The sequence below is a fragment of the Megalobrama amblycephala genome, linkage group LG9 (assembly GCF_018812025.1).
Source record: "Megalobrama amblycephala isolate DHTTF-2021 linkage group LG9, ASM1881202v1, whole genome shotgun sequence".
NCBI lineage: Eukaryota > Metazoa > Chordata > Actinopteri > Cypriniformes > Xenocyprididae > Megalobrama > Megalobrama amblycephala.
In genome coordinates, this window is record NC_063052.1 from 37260459 (window position 1) to 37279898 (window position 19440).

Sequence of the window (19440 nt, forward strand, 5' to 3'; positions counted from 1 at the left end):
GCCACATACTCAAAATTGGCAACCCATCTTTTTGAGCGTCTATCAAATCCTTTTTCCATTGGGCATACTTATCCTCTGTCTCTGTGAGTTGTCTGAACTTTTCTAAGGCCTTGGCTGTAATTGCATAGTCAGTACAAGTGTGAACCAACCCTGTAGTTGAATGTTTATCAAGTCTTGCAGCTTTCCCTCCTTTCATAATGCGGTTTGCATAACTGCTGTGGTCTTCACTGTTTTTTGTCTTTCTATACCTGCTGTTCAACTATTACATAACCTTACTTCTCTAAGATGATTATCTGATGACTTGCTATCAGTCTCTTCTTCCGTTGTTTATTGCTCAATAGAATCTGAATACACATAGATATCAAGAACCAGCACATGAATCTCACCAACGGTGACATACTTCATGCCGCAAAGTATGATGGGAGCCATACGTTTTATACTCTGGTGTCTCCCAGCATGCATTGCGGCATGAAACATGTCACCATTGTTGAGATTCATATGCTGATTCTTGATGCTGTTTGTGTCTGAGCATTTTTATCCTATATATCTAATTATCAAAATTCAGAATGTCTTATCTCTAGCAAACCAGTATTGATAGCGAATAACAAAAGAATATTAAGTAATCACTGATGATCAATAAAGTGTTGTTTGCAACTACTTTATGATGATAAAAATTATATCACCTGATCAACTTTGTTTATGGCTTCTTTTTCAACAAATTATATGTTTTTTAATAAACACAGTTAAAAAGACCACAAACATGTTGTCACAACGTGTTGCTGTAGAGATGAGGCGAATACGGAAATCTACAAATATAGGGCTTTATTCACACTACGGAGCATAACATTAGCACAACACATCAAATCAATCAAGAGAACTGACAAAGGAGTGCAGGGAGTGAGGCCAACTTAAAGGGAGTGCTGACGAGGACAACAGGTGCAGGGAATCCGGGAAAATGGCGGGAAGACTGAATGAGGGAAGTGAGTTCAGGTGTGCGGACAAAGAGGATCGTGGGAACTGGAGTCCGGGAAGGCGTGCTTGTAACGCATATAAATGCCCAGAGTCGAGAGCCCAACTAAAGCAAACACTGGTCACCACAACAGTGAGTTCAAACCAAACTATTATTAATAAGAACTTATAGACATGTGACAGAAATAAAGCCACACTATCAGTAAGAGCTGCAGCCAATTGTGGAGCAGTCCTTCTTTTGCAGGAATTCATGGCTTTGCCTACAACTGAGAGAAAAATAAATACAACTAAATTATATAAATGTAAAAATTCAGAGTGGAAAAAAACATTCCTAATGTTCTTTTAACTTGGCAAACTATTTTCGCATTGTATATGAATAGTATTTATTAACTGTATACGTAATTTATATAAATTTGTATTTTTTAAATGTTATTCATTATGTAGTTTATGCTCATTAGCTTTAATACTAGGTATATTTATGGAGATGACAAATTCTTAACTTCTTCAAGCACTCTTCCTCTTCTTCACTGAAGTCTTCATCTGGCTCACCTCTGCTCGAGGTTGCAACATGCTCTCTTCATATCGTTAATCATTGTGGTTGGTTGCAAACATTAAACTCAAAAACCTAACTTCCACAACTGTTGCTTAATCATCTTATCTTATAACAAACAAAAGAAGTATTGCAGTTACTTAATTTCATAACTGTTCAAGCATTCAAACATATGTGGCCTGAACTTAAAAACAAGCAAATAACAACACTGAAACAGGTAAATAGCAATATTAATTTCTTAAACAAAACAAAACAAAACAAATAACTTTTGAGATTGACCTTCTCAGTCATAGTTACACTTTCATCAAATATACAGAAATTAAAATGAGAGGACTTACTATTGGTCTTCTCATGGCCTGCATAAGATCCAGATGATGCAACTTTCTGTTGAAAATGTGTCTTGTGGCATGTTCCAAGTTTTTTAGAAGGGGCAATGTGTGAGGGTAACAGAACTGAGTGAAAACCACTAAAATGTATTTTATATAACATATTATGAATGAATTATGACATTTGTGTTTAGCATAGATGGTGACGTTAGCGATGATTTTCACATTAATAACTTTAATGAATTCTATTGAGAAACCACAAGAACAGATAAAGAGAGAGAGTCAATAATTTTCAGCAAAGAGAAATTATTGTTTCAATAAATGTAAAGCATTCTGGAGGGGAAGGGGGTGTGTGTTCGTCCAAAGGGATCTCATGAGAATACGTGTGTATTTTTACATACAGTAAAGTGTGTTTCCACCACACGTACATTTACTTACGTTTTCATACACACAAAAACATGCGATATTGATGTATTTATAGCACTAAAACATAAAAATACTTACGTATTAACAATAAAATGCAAAATATTTACGTCCAAGTGTGAATGTGTATAAATTGTATTAATATCAAAATCGTGGCTTTATTGTTTGTATTCAATTGTCATATCAATACATGTTTTTTTATTGAATGCAGTTTACTCATCTACTTAATATGAAATAACATTTCTGTTCGTGACTTGTGCTGCAAAATCGTTTTGGAGGATTACATAATGAACTTGAAACCATAAAATGAATAAAATTTCTGTAAAATTGTGGCGAAAAATGCTACATTACTCGAAGCTTTTAACACAGTGCGCATTAGTGACATCTGGTGGTCAGACTTGTTTTCTGCACCATATCTAAATCATCGCGGAGCAGATCTATGGTTTGAAAAAGCACGTGACCAAACAAAGCATCGGAAGTCCATGACATGGAATCACTCTTGTCTTGGATCAGCACAGTTCTATCTAATCGGATCTAATCTAATTTAATTTGTGACAATGAGACCACAACTCGTGTCATGTGTAGCCTATAGTCAATGGATTCACAATAAACAATGATGTGATCATAATTGATGTGAGTAGTTGAAAAAATATTTTGGATGAGCTGTTTTAACCCTTCCCACTGAGCAAATTAGGTCCAGAAGACGTCTTTTTGAGGTCTTGTCTCAGGTTGAAAAGACGTCCACTGAGGGGCCAGAATGAAAGTTTTTAAGACGTCTTTTTTTGACGTCTTCTGGACATCCGATATAGACGAACACACAGAATCACCAAAGGAGAAAAATCACAATTTTTAAGCCACCATCGTGGAGATGAGTGTTTGCTTTAGTTGGGCTCTTGACCCTTGCCTTGTTAATATTAGAGTTTGTTTGGGCTGTTTTAACTGAGTCAGAACAGCCAGACAAGTAAAGAGAAATGATCAGGTGTAGGTTATGTTTTCACATAACCATTAATTAACCTGAATGAACTCATTTAGAGCCCAATCTCTGAGTTAGATTTACATTATTTATTATAGCAGTGCTGTGATTCTACAGCACAAAATCAGCTTTATATAATATAATCAATATATTATAAAGGATTTCACATGATAAAAAAATGTTCTCTTAGGCACACACAGACATCAAGAATCAGCCTGTGAATCTCAACGACGGTGACAAGCAACATATTCTGATCAACAGATCAACTCTGAACATTAGAAAACAAGCTACTAAAAAGTCGCATAAACAGAACAAAATAAAATATGAGAATAAAGGAAATTACTAAAACAATTAAGCTCATAATTTATTCATGCAGCAATGCATGATGGGAGCCATGGATGAGTTTTGATTGGTTGCTCCCAGAATGCACTGCAACATGCTTTTTGATGGTCACCACTGTTGAGATTCACAGGATGATTCTTGATGTCTGTGTGTGCCTAAATTAGAAGCTTTTTTTTTTGTTCAACACACCTTTTCTGAAATCATGTGAATCGCATTGATAAAGCTGATCTTCTGCTGTAGAATCTCAGTGCTGCTGTAATCAATAATGTAAATCTAACTCACAGATTGGGCTCTAGATGAGTTCAGTGATTCAGGTCAAATAATGGTTATGTGAAAACAACCAACACCTGACCATTTCTTTTTGCTTGTCTGGCTGTTATGACTCAGTTAACTGCCCAAACAAATTCTAATATTATTAAGGTAAGGGTCAAGAGCCCAACTAAAGCAAACACTCATCTCCACGATGGTGGCTTAAAAATTGTGATTTTTCTCCTTTGGCGATTGTGCGTGTTCGTCTATATCGGATGTTCAGAAGACGTCCAAAAAAGACGTCATAAAAACTTTCATTCTGGCCCCTCAGTGGACGTCTTTTCAACCTGAGACAAGACCTGAAAAAGACGTCTTCTGGACGTAATTTGCTCAGTGGGTTATGTTCTGTTCGGGGTCTCTGAGACCCCAGCAATGAAACATGATTAAATGCAAGCTGCCATAAGACAGAATGTCAACAATTTGGCATTGTAAAATACAATGTGCATTGTTTGATACTAATTATATGGTGGCTGGGAGGGGACATGTTCAGTTCACTTAGGCCAAGTTCACACAAGATACGACTGTCAGTCCTGTAATTCATTCCTTAATACGGTTATGTTCACATACAGGCTACGTTCACACTGTCAGTTTTTGCGATCGACAACAACATTTACTTAGAGGAGTGAGTCTCGAAATGAGTCAGGATGATCTCGGGATGAGTGGATATATATTTGCATAGCATTTAATTGTTGTTATATAAAAAGAAATTTACAAACAAATTACAAACAATACAACAAATACGGTAGAGATAGAGATACAAATTAAATAAACTTGTTTTTCATACAATAGGTTTAATTACCATGTACATTTATTTAACGTATTTTGTTGTTTTATTAACATTAATGACATATTTAATTAGACTACTGTCCCTTTAAGACCGAATCCATGGATGTAATATACTGACACACATATCTTGTTTTCACCCACCTGTTTACGTGCACTTAAGCCATAAATGACACAATGGACATTTTGACAACTATGTGCACATTTGACCATTCAGGCGCCAGGAGAACTGATCACATGCTGTCTGAGAGAACTGGGATCATGTAAGAAAGAGAAATGATATTTTTGTGACTCTTGAGATTATGAGACCTACACTACACCCCACCAATAAATAATAAACTAGTCCTCATTTCCCTTTAGACAGGAAAATAACGCTGATATGCCAACATTTGCACAAGCTTTATTAGAGAAAGTTTGACAGTTTACACACAGTTCAATTTATACCAGGCTCTGGACTTCAGACATGTACAAAAATTAAATGCTAAAAATAATAATAATGATCTTTATTTTCTATAGCGCCTTTAAATGAACATCTCAAAGCACTTAACAAAAACAAATAAAACACCAAAATACGCCATATAAAATAATACAATAGACAAAAAGGGAAAAAAAAGAATATGCAATCAAAACAATTAAAAATAAAACTATCAAATTGATAGAAATGTTTAATTAAAAGCTACCCTAAAAAAAAAGAAAGAAAAAAAAAAGTTTTAGGGCGAGATTTAAAAATGCTAAGAGATTTAGCTTGCTTTGTCTCAATCAGTAAAGAATTCAATAATTTTGGAGCTAATAAAGAAAAAGCACAGGGCCATCAATCTTACACCAGTTAGCAGAACAGTTAAAAGACCAGTTTCAGATGAATGAAGGTTGGAGTATAGGGGATTAAAAACTCGGACAATTTGATGGACAATATTCAATTTGGAACAATATTGATGTGCTAACCCACGTAAAGCCTTGTAAGTAAGCATCACAATTTTAAAATCGACCCTAAACCTAACAGGGAGCCAATGAAAAAACTCCAAAATAGGAGTAATATGATCTCTTATTCCTAGTTCTATAAGGATTCTAGCTGCCGAATTTTGCACTACCTGCAATTTGTTTAGGGTAGCTTTTGACACCCCAGCCAAACAAGGCATTACAAGAATTCATACAGTAAACACAAAAGTGTTAGTCAACCTCTCAGCAACAGAAAAAGACAGCACTGGACGCAATCTGGCAATATTTCTAAGATGAAAAAAGATGTTTTAACAGTATTTTGAATATGTGGCTCAAATAGATTTGCATCAGAAATTACCCCCAAATTCTTCAATTTTGTTTGAAACTCCATAATTGGACCATCAAAAAGGGCTTATGAGAAAAATGACAGCAGTGAATCAGAAGCAGGATGATTGTAAGAAGTTGGGATTCTGCACAGCAAAAACTGCAGTGTTAAATTAACTCTCCTGGGAGTACATGTGAGACCATACTCAAGAGTGTTAAAGTGTTAAAATAAGAGTGTTAAAAGAACACTGAAAAGTGTTAAAGTTAATTAGATAATTAAGTGATTAATTGAGTGATGATTGACCATTATTGAAGACACCTGATGATAACAAGCAGAATCACCAAAGGAGAAAATCACAATTTTTAAGCCACCATCGTGGAGATGAGGGTTTGCTTTAGTTGGGCTCTTGTCCCTTGACTTTTTAAAATAATGTTTTGTTTGGGCTGTTTTAACTGAGTTATGACATCCAGACAAACAAATGGAAGAAATAATCAGGTGGTGTTGGTTATGTTTTCACATAATCATTATTTGATTGAACTCATTTAGAGACCAATCTCTGAGTTAGATTTACATTACTGATTACAGCAGAACTGTGATTCTACAGCAGAAGATCAGCTTTATCAATATAATATGAAAGATTTCACAAACAGTTGTTCTGAGCAAAAAAAAGAAAAATCTTTCTATTAGGCACACACAGACATCAAGAATCAGCCTGTGAATCTCAATGACGGTGACAAGCAACATATTCTGATGAACAGATCAACTCTGAACATTAGAAAACAAGCTACTAAAAAGTCACATAAACGGAACAAAATAAAATATGAGAATAAAGGAAATTACTAAGACAATTCAGCTCATAATTTATTCATGCAGCAATGCATGATGGGAGCCATGGATGAATTTTGATTGGTGGCACCCAGAATGCACTGCAACATGGTTTATTATTCTCACCATTGTTGAGATTCACAGGCTGATTCTTGATGTCTGTGTGTGCCTAAGAAAATTTTTTTTTTTTTGCTCAGAACAACTGTTTGTGAAATCCTTCAGATTATATTGATAAAGCTGATCTTGTGCTGTAGAATCACAGTGATGCTATAATCAATAATGTAAATCTATCTCAGAGATTGTGCTCTAAATGAGTTCAATGATTCAGATCAAGCAATGATTATGTGAAAACATAACCAACATCATCTAATCATTTTTTCTCTTTGTTTGTCTGGATGTTATAACTCAGTTAAAACAGCCCAAACAAAATTTTATTTTAAAAAGTCAAGGGACAAGAGCCCAACTAAAACAAACCCTCATCTCCACGATGGTGGCTTAAAAATTGTGATTTTCTCCTTTGGTGATTCTGCTTGTTATCATCAGGTGTCTTCAATAATGGTCAATCATAACTCAATTAATCACTTAATTAACTCATTAACTTTAACACCGCTTCAGTGTTCTTTTAACACTCTTGTTTTAACACTTTAACACTCTTGAGTATGGTCTCACATGTACTCCCAGGAGAGTTAATTTAACACTGCAGTTTTTGCTGTGTGGTGGAGCTAAACAAAAGTGTTTTGACAGTTGACAGGCCTCTAATCCTACAGCTGTTGCTCTCAAACAGCTGTACATTTTTCACCCATTTTTGACTCAGAAAGTCCTGTAATTCTTTCAGGCTCTTTTTACTGATCGTTTTTTCTTCATGTTTTCTTTCTTCTTTGTTTATGACCCAATAAGCTTGAGAGACCCATGATTTTCCTGTACTGTTGAAAATCATGAAAATTCGAGCTACAGAAGTTTAAAAGAAAGGGAAATGGCCATTAAACTCTAAGAGATGAACCTTATACTAATTAATGGAATTGTTGACTGAAAAATTAAAATTGTCATTTACGCTCCTTAATGTCGTTACAAATTTGTATGTGGTATGTTTTCATGTAAAACACAAAATTAGAATTTAGAAGAATCTTAATTGAGTTCTTTTCAATGGAACAACCATTAATCTGTCAAGGTATTAATAGGATAAAAAATAATAATAATAACCCTCAGGTTGTGTTCGGGTCATTTTGATGTTCTTTTTCCTAAAAATACTAGTTAACGCTATCGCATTTGACTAAAACTTGCTCATTTTACTTACCCAGGATATAACTTTTTCCCCAATTTATTTATTTATTTATATTTTGAAGTTGAATAAATACTGACAGTTTTTTTTTTTTTTTAATTTTGGGTCAATATATACCTTTTAAGACACTACATTGATGGACTAGAAGTAAAATCAGCACTGAATGGCAGACATAAACTCTGATATAAAACTAAAACTACAGAACCAATGATTAAGGAGCTGAAGCACTTTTTTGTGTCTGTAAAACACTTACAGAAAAAAGTAAATGATAGATTACTGTACCATGTGTGTAAATTCATCACATGGCATCAGACAGTAACACTCTGGCACAACATATGTGATACATGGCATGTTCTCTAAATCATAAAAACAAGGTATGAAAATCATCACCTGAGGCTCAACCATCCATGGAATCCTTGGTCTTCTGAAATTTCCTCTCCCAGTATATTTGTAAGCTGAGAAAACCGGGATCCTATTTGTTGTGTCATAAAGAGTTGCAAACGTATATCCTGAACCTGCATTTTTGGAGCCTTTTTCTTTGGAACTATATTTTTGACAGATTTTTTTGTAACGAACGTCCTCAGAGCGTGGATTCAGGATGCCAGGAATCACCGGAGGCTTTCCTCTAAAGAAAACTCACTACATTTATCAAAAGTTTTAAGAACTTCAGACATGACGAATGGACAGCTGAACGCCAGCAGCACAGCGAGGACGCTCGCGATAAACAGCCGCATATTCACTTGTGTTCACGCAGAACTAAATAACAAATAAAGCTGAAGTGGTTGTAGAAACGTAAATATTTTTTTAAAAGTCGGCTTTAGTTCCACAAAAAGTCTCGCAGTTCAAACAGCCTCTGTTCTTTTACCCTTAAATAGCAGCAAAGATGATGATCTTTAACACTGATGTTCACACATCTAAACCTGTGAACCAACAGGCTTTAAAAATAGAGCTGGAGTGTGAGTTTCACACATGATCTATACTCCAGTATAAGCCCTGCAACGTAGTTGCATTTATACTGCATTTGGAGCCACTTCTTAGAATCAACCCAAGCCCTGGTGTTTCCATTTGACTTGTCTTTTGTGACCTGATCTGTGTCTTTTGCAACTAATATTGGCAGTATTTCTCTAGCATTCTAGTATCTTTGGTTCACTTCTTGAGTTATGCCAAAATCACTGGACGGTTCAACACATAAATAAAGCTATAGAGACAAGTATCATTTTGCATGATTTGAAAGCATTTATTTATGGCTTTGTAGTTGTCAAAGAAATAACAGGGTCAGAGTTATCAACAGAAATCTGTTATACTCTTTTTATTTCACGCCAACTCTACATTTAGGCAAACTAGCCACGTAACCAGTCAATTATCGTTCTCCAAATTTGTGCTGGTATATCTTTAATGTAGGTCCACCATGATTGTTGCTCATCATCTAGCTCCTCACAAGTATCTGGGACTGGAGGCGGACTTGCATCTGCTTTTAAATCATCCAAACAGCCACCGTTAAACAATAAGCTTTCTTTATTATATTTGCTCTTCAGAAAGGTCTGTAATGCCACCAGTGTTTTTGGAGGGATAGGTTTGCTGCCTTTGCTCTCATCTTTGTTTTCAGCCCAGTGAGCTTGAGACTTCCATTTATTGCTCTCTCTGTTATAGCAGCAGAACACTGTCCACATGTCTGAGGGAATGTTTACTCTGTTATTCAATAATTGTGGTGGTCTTTTGGTGTTCGGCACAGCTCCCGTTAACACATAGGCCAAGATATTTTTTTCATTGTTTTTATCACGGCAGTGAGAATCCATGACACTTCTGACTTTTTGCTCCATGTCACTCCAGCTACCACCGTTAAAGCTTTTGTACTGCGGCACAGCATTGGTCAGTGTGAATGTAGATTTGGCAGTGTCTTCATCAGCTGCATGGCAGCAGGGAAATAGGTGTCCACGATTCACATCCTTGTTGGTCGTATAGTCTCCTTTGAAAGCCTGATTGGACAATGCAACATTCATTCCAGCATTTTGGTCTTCAAGCTATACAGAACAGATAATTTGCAAAGAGAATGAAACATTAATGATTTTTTTTTTCTTAAACATAACAGGGGAAAAAGAAGAAAAGAAACTGCAACCTCACCTGTGGCTCTGTCTTCCATTTAACATTCTGTGGTCGTGTCCCTGTGTGCCCAGTATATTTGTAAGCTGAGAATAAAGGGATCTTATTTTTTATGTCGTAGAAAGTTGCAAATCTGTATTTATTTTGGTTTTGTTGACAGATTATTTTGTACTGATTCTGATCCTTTGAGACTGAATTCTCCAGAATGCCACGAATCGTTGGTGGCTGTTTATTAAAAAAAAACTCGCTGCATGTGCTGAATGAACCTACAACATCAGTCATGATGAACGGAAAGCCACACACCAGCAGCACCGAGACAAAAAACAGATGCATCTTCAGCTGTGCTGAACCAAATCACCAAAAATAAAGCTGAAGTGGTTGTCGAAGGATGAAGGTATGTGCAACTTCCAGGAAGAAACCCTCTGTTTTTATAAACATACTGTGCCAGGGGCGGATCTACCGGGGTCCCCAAGTAGATATCGCTGCAGCCCGGAGACCCGCAAGTGGGAGGAGCTTACGCCAACAACAGCAAGTGGGTGGAGCTTATGCCGCAAGTAGGCTGGAGTTCATAGTATCTTAAAAAATGTATAACGCATTTTCATAGTTTGAATTGAAATTCTTACATTTTTGTAATTATTGTTTGTATCCAAATACCATTCATTGTCAACACTGAATCACGTTTTTACAGCGTTTGTCATCCTTTGTGATGATGCTATTTTAAATCCTTTTAGCTGTAATGTAATTCAAGCATATTTCTGGATATTGTATTTTACAATTCTTCTACAGTAGCCTACCAAAGAACATATTAAAGTGAGATGCAATTGCACTCAGGAAATAAATGTGTGATGCATAAAGAAAATGTTGAATACTGTTACTTGCTTACTATTCACCTGTACTGAACATTTTTTATTTTTCATATTTGTTTTTACTCAAATTACAGCAAATGACCAACTAATGTTCTTCAGAACATTACACAAATAAATGTATTCTCAAATCACAATTCAGAGTCAGGGTGGACAAATTATGAACAATAATCCTGCATGCAGTGGACACTGCAAAATCCTGGATGCATGGCTTCGCTGTAAATTCCTGAAAGCTCACCTCGCTTGCCCTTCCCAGCATAACCTGGTGGGTGCACAAAAACCACAATGAGCACTAGGGTTGACCTGAATTAAAACTTTCCCCATGCCATCCAAGATATGCATGATTTTATATCTATTGTTTAACATGCACAAACATTTCAAGAACAATCATAATAATTATTATTATGATTTTTATCTGAAACACTTTGCTATTTCTTTCACCCAGGGTTTGCAGAATATAGTTTTACTGAGTATTATGAGTGATTCACTGTATCATTCTGTTCAGTGACTTGTTGAACAGAATTAACTGTTGACAGCATACAAGTGAACAAGAATTATTTTTTTCTTTTCTTTAAAGGTTTCTTAAAAACACCACAAAAACACTTACTCTAAAGAGAAATTGTCAAGCAGGACAGCACACCACCATTTCCTTATGTTCTTCATGTTCGGCTATGTACATAAATGAGTATAATGTTGAATTGTATTTAAAATATATAAATACAAAAACAAGCTAAATCTAAAAAAAAAAAAAAAAAAAAAAAATTACTTCAGTGAAGTCAAACTTATTCCCCAGAGTAACATGCAGTGCATACTGTAATATTCAAAGAAACAATAAAAAAAAAATCAAATGGGTAAAAGACTGCAAGTGATTACACTTCTCTGCTCCTCATTTACATATACTTGCCATCAAGACAAATACTCCACAGTTATTTGACATCCTTTGTCTTTCATAATCCTAGTGATGAAATCAAACATACAATAAATTAACTGCTGTGATAAACACACAACATATGCATTTGGGGCTTACATATTAAAAGCAGGACTTGTGATCACAAGTATATTATGCCTACAAAAAAAATCTCACCGTAATGTCATTGAGGACAGTCTCTGACCACAGTCCTGGTGCGATTTTTTTGGGCAAGCTCTCTATCAGTTAAAAACAAAAAAGACAGAGGTAAATTAACATTAAATAAAGATAAGCAAAATATAGTTCTGTAAAAAATGCCAGTGCCTGCAAGGCAGTGTCATGGCTGGCAGGCTGGATTAATGACAAACAACAACAACAATAGAATTTATCAACAGTGCTGATAAGCATGGTTATGAATATTGAAGTTTGAATGCCAATTTTCAATTAGTGAAAAAAGAAAAATATGCATGGTCTGAACTACCATACATTTTATTGTCAACATGAAACCCAAATTGACACAGTTCTACTTATCTTGCTGTGAGCAACTGATCAGTGCATATATACATATTACATATTATATACACACACAGTGATGCGGTGTGTATTATGTGACATTACAGCATGTCCCTATTTTTCAAAAGGCTTATAAATCATACAGAAGGATTTTTTTTTTAATTAAAAATGTGCACAGTTTCCTGTAAGGGTTAGGTTTAGGTGTAGGGGTTGGTGTAGGGCAATAGAAAATACGTTTTGTGCAGTATAAAAACCATTACGTCTATGAAATGTGCCAACAAATCACAAAAACAATGTGTGCATGCGAGAGTGTGTGTGTGTGTGTGTGTGTGTGTGTGTGTAACTTGCATCGCAAAAGTAGAATGAGTTGGAATTTTAGTTTCATGTTCACCTTAAAGAAAGCAAAGAAAAAAAACAATAATTTTAAAATTATAAATTATCCTAAATCGATTTGCAAACGCTAAGAACAGTTTATAAATCAGTACAGTCGAAATCGTTAACAAAACTGACATGCAATTAAGCTATATTAACTAGAGATGAGCCGGATACTTATGGCGCGGGATCAGTGCCAAAATCAAGCTTCCGAACGACCGACCGACCGATCGAACGTCAAACCGAACGTCTATCTGAACGTCTTGTACTTTGAACGTCTAACTGAGCGTGTCGACCCACGTGACGACCTGACGTGACGCCAACGTCTTGAAATTAACTGGTTTTTAACCATGTAAGGTGCCAAGCTGATGTGTAAAGACTATAAACGTACATTACAGGCATGAAAGTATGTGTTTTACTAGCATATAACTGTAAAAAACATCCTAGTCTTAATTTGATCCGTACAATCATGTTAACTGTTAGCTTTATTGCCTACTGTACAATATAGCCTATACCAGTCCATCAGACCTCTTTATCCTACTTCCCAGGAAATCTACAGAATACCAATCAGGTAATGTGCTCCAGGACAGCCTTTAGTGTGGGCTGTTAAACTAAACTCTGCTGGTCGTGTCCCTGCAGGAACTAAATTGTATAGCCTTGCTTTACACACCTTTTTCCACCAGTTACTTTAAAAAATAATAATTAGTTATAGTAGTTACTTCTCACAAATAGTAGCTGAGTTAGTAACTAAGTTACTTCATTCTCAATTACCAGGGAAAGTAACTATTGGGTTACTTTTTAATTTTCTTTTTTCAAATATGTCAAATAACTTGGATGCCCTAATATTAAATATGTTAAATGAATGAAATGGACACTAAATAGAATAAAATATTTTTATAAAACATTGTACCTAATCTACACTATTTTAATGTTGCTGTGGGGCAACGTGAGAGACAACTATCAAATTCAATATATTATTGTAAATATTATCATTACTATGGAACAATAAAACACAATAGATGGTTTAGAACTTTTAATATTTATTGCACAGGCTACAACTGGCCAACAAATAAGTCTAAAAATAAATTATGCTTGATCCTTCTTGACTTATGATCCGCTCTTATTCACGACATGAAATTTATCTGTACTGTAGGCTACTGTTGGTAGCCATTAAAGAAAACGTATTTCACATTTATGTTTAAATAGGCCTATTATAATGTTATTTTTTAATTTCATCTATTTGATAATAAAGACTATAAATGGACATTATAGGCACTAAATAAAGATATTTTATACCTAAATACTAAATCCTGGACATTACAGGCAATACACATCTAAAACAACACTAACACAAACATATTTCTTTCCTGAATCCATGTGCTCCTCCATTGTTTTAGTTTCAAAAAGCAGACTGTCCACAGATATTCTATATTCTTAATTTGACCTATATTATCATTCTAACTTGTTGTTATTGTTAATTTTATTTCCTGCTGCAATGTTCACAGTCCATGCAAGACACTCTAAATTAATAAATTGTTAATTATTGTAATTGCCTATATAGTATATCATCAGAATCTCTTTATCCTTTTTCCCATGAAATCAACAGAATATTCAGTTGATATCATGTGAAGCCTCAGGAGAGCCTTTAAAATGTTTTTGAATGAAAGTTTAACATTACAGTTCCTTTAGTGGACAGTTGCTCTTACCCTCTTTCCTTCATCTCAGTTGAATGAGATTTGGTGACAAAATTATCTTTAATTATCTGTAAAATTATCTGTCTACACACACAAATAAAAACTAGGATTGATTTGGTTGATTAAAGGTAGGCTATGTAGCCTACCCGAGCTCAAAAGTCAATATTGAGGCATGCCTTTTAGAAAATATATTGTCTATATAACTTATACTTTACATTCTGTAGAAGTGTGTTGCTGTGTTTTTCTTTTATTATCAGACATGAAAAATACATACTAGGCTATCATAAAAGCAATTTCTCATTCTCTTGAAAAAAAAAAATGAAAATTCTTTGGAACAGTCATGCAATTGATTGTGTGTCTGCTGTTTCCTAATTCATCAATTGTCATTTAGATTAAATATGATATTTGTTCCCTGATGAATAGTTTTACTCCTTAAAACATTAGTTCCTTGCATGAGTCATTTAATGCAAAATGGTTGAACTAGTTGCCATAAACTGTCAAGTGTCAAGCATATTTTCTATACATTTCTATTAGACTTTTTTTTAATGTGTCATGAATTGAAGAATTGCAGAGGTGAATTTTGAATTTTACAAATGAAGGGAAATGTAAGGGGCTAGATCCGAACACGATAGACAGTCACTTTTTAAAATGAAATATCAAAAGGATAAACAACAGACTTTATTTCCACAGCCTTGAGTTTTTGAACTGATCTCTTGAATAAATGATACAATGATACATAAAATACATTTTATCAGACACTTGTCGCCACCTAGCGAAATATCATATATTTATTTCATGTAACACGTTCCTACACGTGCTTACGTGTTGTTAACGCGTTCCTATGGCGATCGGTCGGAAGTGCGAGTAACCGATCGTCTTCCCAACGTGTTGTTTACGTGTAAAGACACGTTGTAACACGTTTGTGCTTTTCTTACCTTAATTTAACTCATGATTCGATTGTATCCTTTTCCACACGCTTGGACGGCTAATTTGGAAAAGAACGAGACATTCCACGAACATTTTCTCCATCTCCCATTAAAAGTTTTAGGAACAGACTTCTATTTTCGAAATGCTAAAGCTACGCCTAAATTAAATAAGCTATTGATATATTGCATAAAATATCCTGACCATTTAAATCAGATATATACTTATACTTACATCTACTTCTTACATCTACACACATCGGAATTCGACCTCGTCTTTTGTAAACAGTAGCCTACAGTTTGATTTGATTGGCCAAAAACTTTTACAATTTATTTTTTTTCATTCTAATTTGTTACAGAGCAGTGACTTGATCATATTATTTAACTTATAGAAATAGAATAGCTGCAAGATTCCTTAATGCTTATTATCAAATTATTGAGACCCTAACCCTATTTATTTATAATTAGGCCTATAAAACAATTATAAATTAATTATAAAATACTGCCCCTGCAACAACAACAATTTCTTCTTTCTTTTATTTTTAATCAGTAGGCCTATTTGATGTGACCATACTTTGTTTTTAGAACCACACCAATTTGACTACATAAAAATAGACATGTCAAGCTTTCTATAGATATATTTCTCATGTCTGTGAGTCAAGCAGACTATACTGAGTCTCGGTTCATTTAGCCTATAAGTCGCGCTCCAGTTCATGCACCAGTGATCGCGCCCGCGCCTGCCATGATTATATTGTCTACTTTATTTGCTTCTTATTTATTAAATCTAGGCAATTGGTTGATGAAACATTGATTTAAATTAAGATACATTTTTTACAAAACGAAATTCACTTTAAGAAAGGCTTTCTACAAAACAAAACTTAAAGAAGTGGTCAAAATCATGTCTGACCCACTTCATGACTCCCGATATATTGGCATCATATGATGCATCTTACTCATGCTGTTCACTTTTCATTATCAAATAGATGAAATTAAAAAATAACATTATAATAGGCCTATTTAAACATAAATGTGAAATACGTTTTCTTTAATGGCTACCAACAGTAGCCTACAGTACAGATAAATTTCATGTCGTGAATAAGAGCGGATCATAAGTCAAGAAGGATCAAGCATAATTTATTTTTAGACTTATTTGTTGGCCAGTTGTAGCCTGTGCAATAAATATTAAAAGTTCTAAACCATCTATTGTGTTTTATTGTTCCATAGTAATGATAATATTTACAATAATATATTGAATTTGATAGTTGTCTCTCACGTTGCCCCACAGCAACATTAAAATAGTGTAGATTAGGTACAATGTTTTATAAAAATATTTTATTCTATTTAGTGTCCATTTCATTCATTTAACATATTTAATATTAGGGCATCCAAGTTATTTGACATATTTGAAAAAAGAAAATTAAAAAGTAACCCAATAGTTACTTTCCCTGGTAATTGAGAATGAAGTAACTTAGTTACTAACTCAGCTACTATTTGTGAGAAGTAACTACTATAACTAATTATTATTTTTTAAAGTAACTGGTGGAAAAAGGTGTATAAAGCAAGGCTATACAATTTAGTTCCTGCAGGGACACGACCAGCAGAGTTTAGTTTAACAGCCCACACTAAAGGCTGTCCTGGAGCACATTACCTGATTGGTATTCTGTAGATTTCCTGGGAAGTAGGATAAAGAGGTCTGATGGACTGGTATAGGCTATATTGTACAGTAGGCAATAAAGCTAACAGTTAACATGATTGTACGGATCAAATTAAGACTAGGATGTTTTTTACAGTTATATGCTAGTAAAACACATACTTTCATGCCTGTAATGTACATTTATAGTCTTTACACATCAGCTTGGCACCTTACATGGTTAAAAACCAGTTAATTTCAAGACGTTGGCGTCACGTCAGGTCGTCACGTGGGTCGACACGCTCAGTTAGACGTTCAAAGTACAAGACAGATAGACGTTCGGTTTGACGTTCGATCGGTCGGTCGGTCGTTCGGAAGCTTGATTTTGGCACTGATCCCGCGCCATAACAGTGAAGCCTCGTTTACACTGCACGCGTGTGCGGCGCGTTACGGCTGCGACGCGGCTACCGGAGCTGATACACGGCCACTCTACACTCAAAAAAATATTTCAGGCTAAACATAAGTTTTATGTAATTGAATTACATATAAAATTTCCATCCATTTGGATTACATAGTTTTTACATAAACAAAATAATAAACTTAATGTGATTCATATTTGTAAGTCATATGTAAATGAAATAGGTAAGATTTATCTAATAGTATGCCCAGTCTATATAACACTGCTTAGTGTTCACGTGTTTGCGCACTACTGAGTTAAAGTACCATTGAAGCATGTGTCAGAGTTAATGAGATAATTAAGTGATTAATTGAGTGATGATTGAGCATTATTGAAGACACCTGATGATAACAAGCAGAATCACCAAAGGAGAAAATCACAATTTTTAAGCCACCATCGTGGAGATGAGGGTTTGCTTTAGTTGGGCTCTTGACCCTTCACTCTTTAATATTAGTTTTTGTTTGGGCAGTTGTAACAGCTAGTCAAGCAAAGAAAAAAGATGATCAGGTGGTGTTGGTTATGTTTTCACATAATCATTATTTGATCTGAATCATTGAACTCATTTAGAGATCAATCTCTGAATTAGATTTACATTATTGATTGCAGCAGCACTGGTATTCTACAGTAGAAAACCAGCTTTATACAACAACATAATCTGAAAAATCTCTCAAAAGTTCTGATCAAAAAAAAAAAATTACGTGTTTAGAGACACAGACATCAAGAATCAGCCTGTGAATCTCAACAATGGTGACCATCAAAAAGCATGTTGCAATGCATTCTGGGAGCCACCAATCAAAATCCATCCATGGCTCCCATCATGCATTGCTGCATGAATAAATTATGAGCTGAATTGTCTTAGTAATTTCCTTTATTGTCACTATTTTTTTTTCTGTTTTTCTGTGACTTTTTAGTAGCTTGTTTTCTAATGTTCAGAGTTGATCTGTTGATCAGAATATGTTGCTTGTCACTGTCATTGAGATTCACAGGCTGATTCTTGATGTCTGTGTGTGCCTAAAAGACAGACTTTTCTTTTATTCTGAACAACTTTTGAGAATAACTTTGGATATATTGAATCACAGTGCTGCTGCAATCAATCATGTTAATTTATCTCAGAGATTGAGCTCTAAATTAGTTCAGTTATTCACACAAATAATGATTACGTGAAAACATAACCAACACCACCTGATCATCTTTTTTCTTTGCTTGATTAGCTGTTACAAACAAACAAAAACTAAGATTAAATGGTCAAAGGTCAAGAGCCCAACTAAAGCAAACCCTCATCTCCACGATGGTGGCTTAAAAATTGTGATTTTCTCCTTTGGTGATTCTGCTTGTTATCATCAGGTGTCTTCAATAATGCTCAATCATCACTCAATTAATCACTTAATTATCTCATTAACTCTGACACATGCTTCAATGGTACTTTAACTCAGTAGTGCGCAAACACGTGAACACTAAGCAGTGTTATATAGACTGGGCATACTATTAGATAAATCTTACCTATTTCATTTACATATGACTTACAAATATGAATCACATTAAGTTTATTATTTTATTTATGTAAAAACTATGTAATCCAAATGGATGGAAATTTTATATGTAATTCAATTACATAAAACTTATGTTTAGCCTGAAATATTTTTTTGAGTGTAGTCAATGCTTGTGTTTACACCAGCCGCGCCGCGGCGCGTTTCAGAAGCGTCCCAGAAGCGGCTCGACGCGCTGCTTCGCTAAAGATAGGCACCTCGCCTATTTTGGACGGACGCCGCGTCCAAGACACGCAGCTCAAATACAAAATAAAGTCAAAATAATCACCCTGTGTAAACTCCCGCTCATATTTCACATCACTAGGAGGCCCGCTCTCTCTCTCTCTCTCTCTCTCTCTCTATCTCTCTCGCTCTCCTTCTTACTCACTCTCTCACACACACACACCTGGTGTGG

The 19440-nt window shown here is 35.0% G+C and overlaps 1 protein-coding gene across 1 annotated transcript; it reads right to left on the reverse strand.

Moving 5' to 3' along the window:
• Positions 1-9253: 9253 nt before the first annotated feature.
• LOC125276157 (endonuclease domain-containing 1 protein-like) lies at positions 9254-11163 on the reverse strand. The gene is made up of 2 exons (XM_048203659.1): positions 10162-11163; positions 9254-10061 (listed from the first exon to the last, which is right to left on the reverse strand). Exons 1-2 carry the CDS (start codon positions 10471-10473, stop codon positions 9381-9383), a joined length of 993 nt encoding a protein of 330 aa, XP_048059616.1. The 5' UTR covers positions 10474-11163; the 3' UTR covers positions 9254-9380.
• Positions 11164-19440: the final 8277 nt, after the last annotated feature.

Excerpts from the sequence above, each read along its gene's own strand:
- LOC125276157 (XM_048203659.1), bottom strand. The coding sequence starts at position 10,473 with ATGCATCTGTTTTTTGTCTCGGTGCTGCTGGTGTGTGGCTTTCCGTTC. Across the intron at positions 10,062-10,161 it reads AATGGAAGACAGAGCCACAG|CTTGAAGACCAAAATGCTGG; the intron begins GTGAGGTTGCAG and ends TGTTCTGTATAG.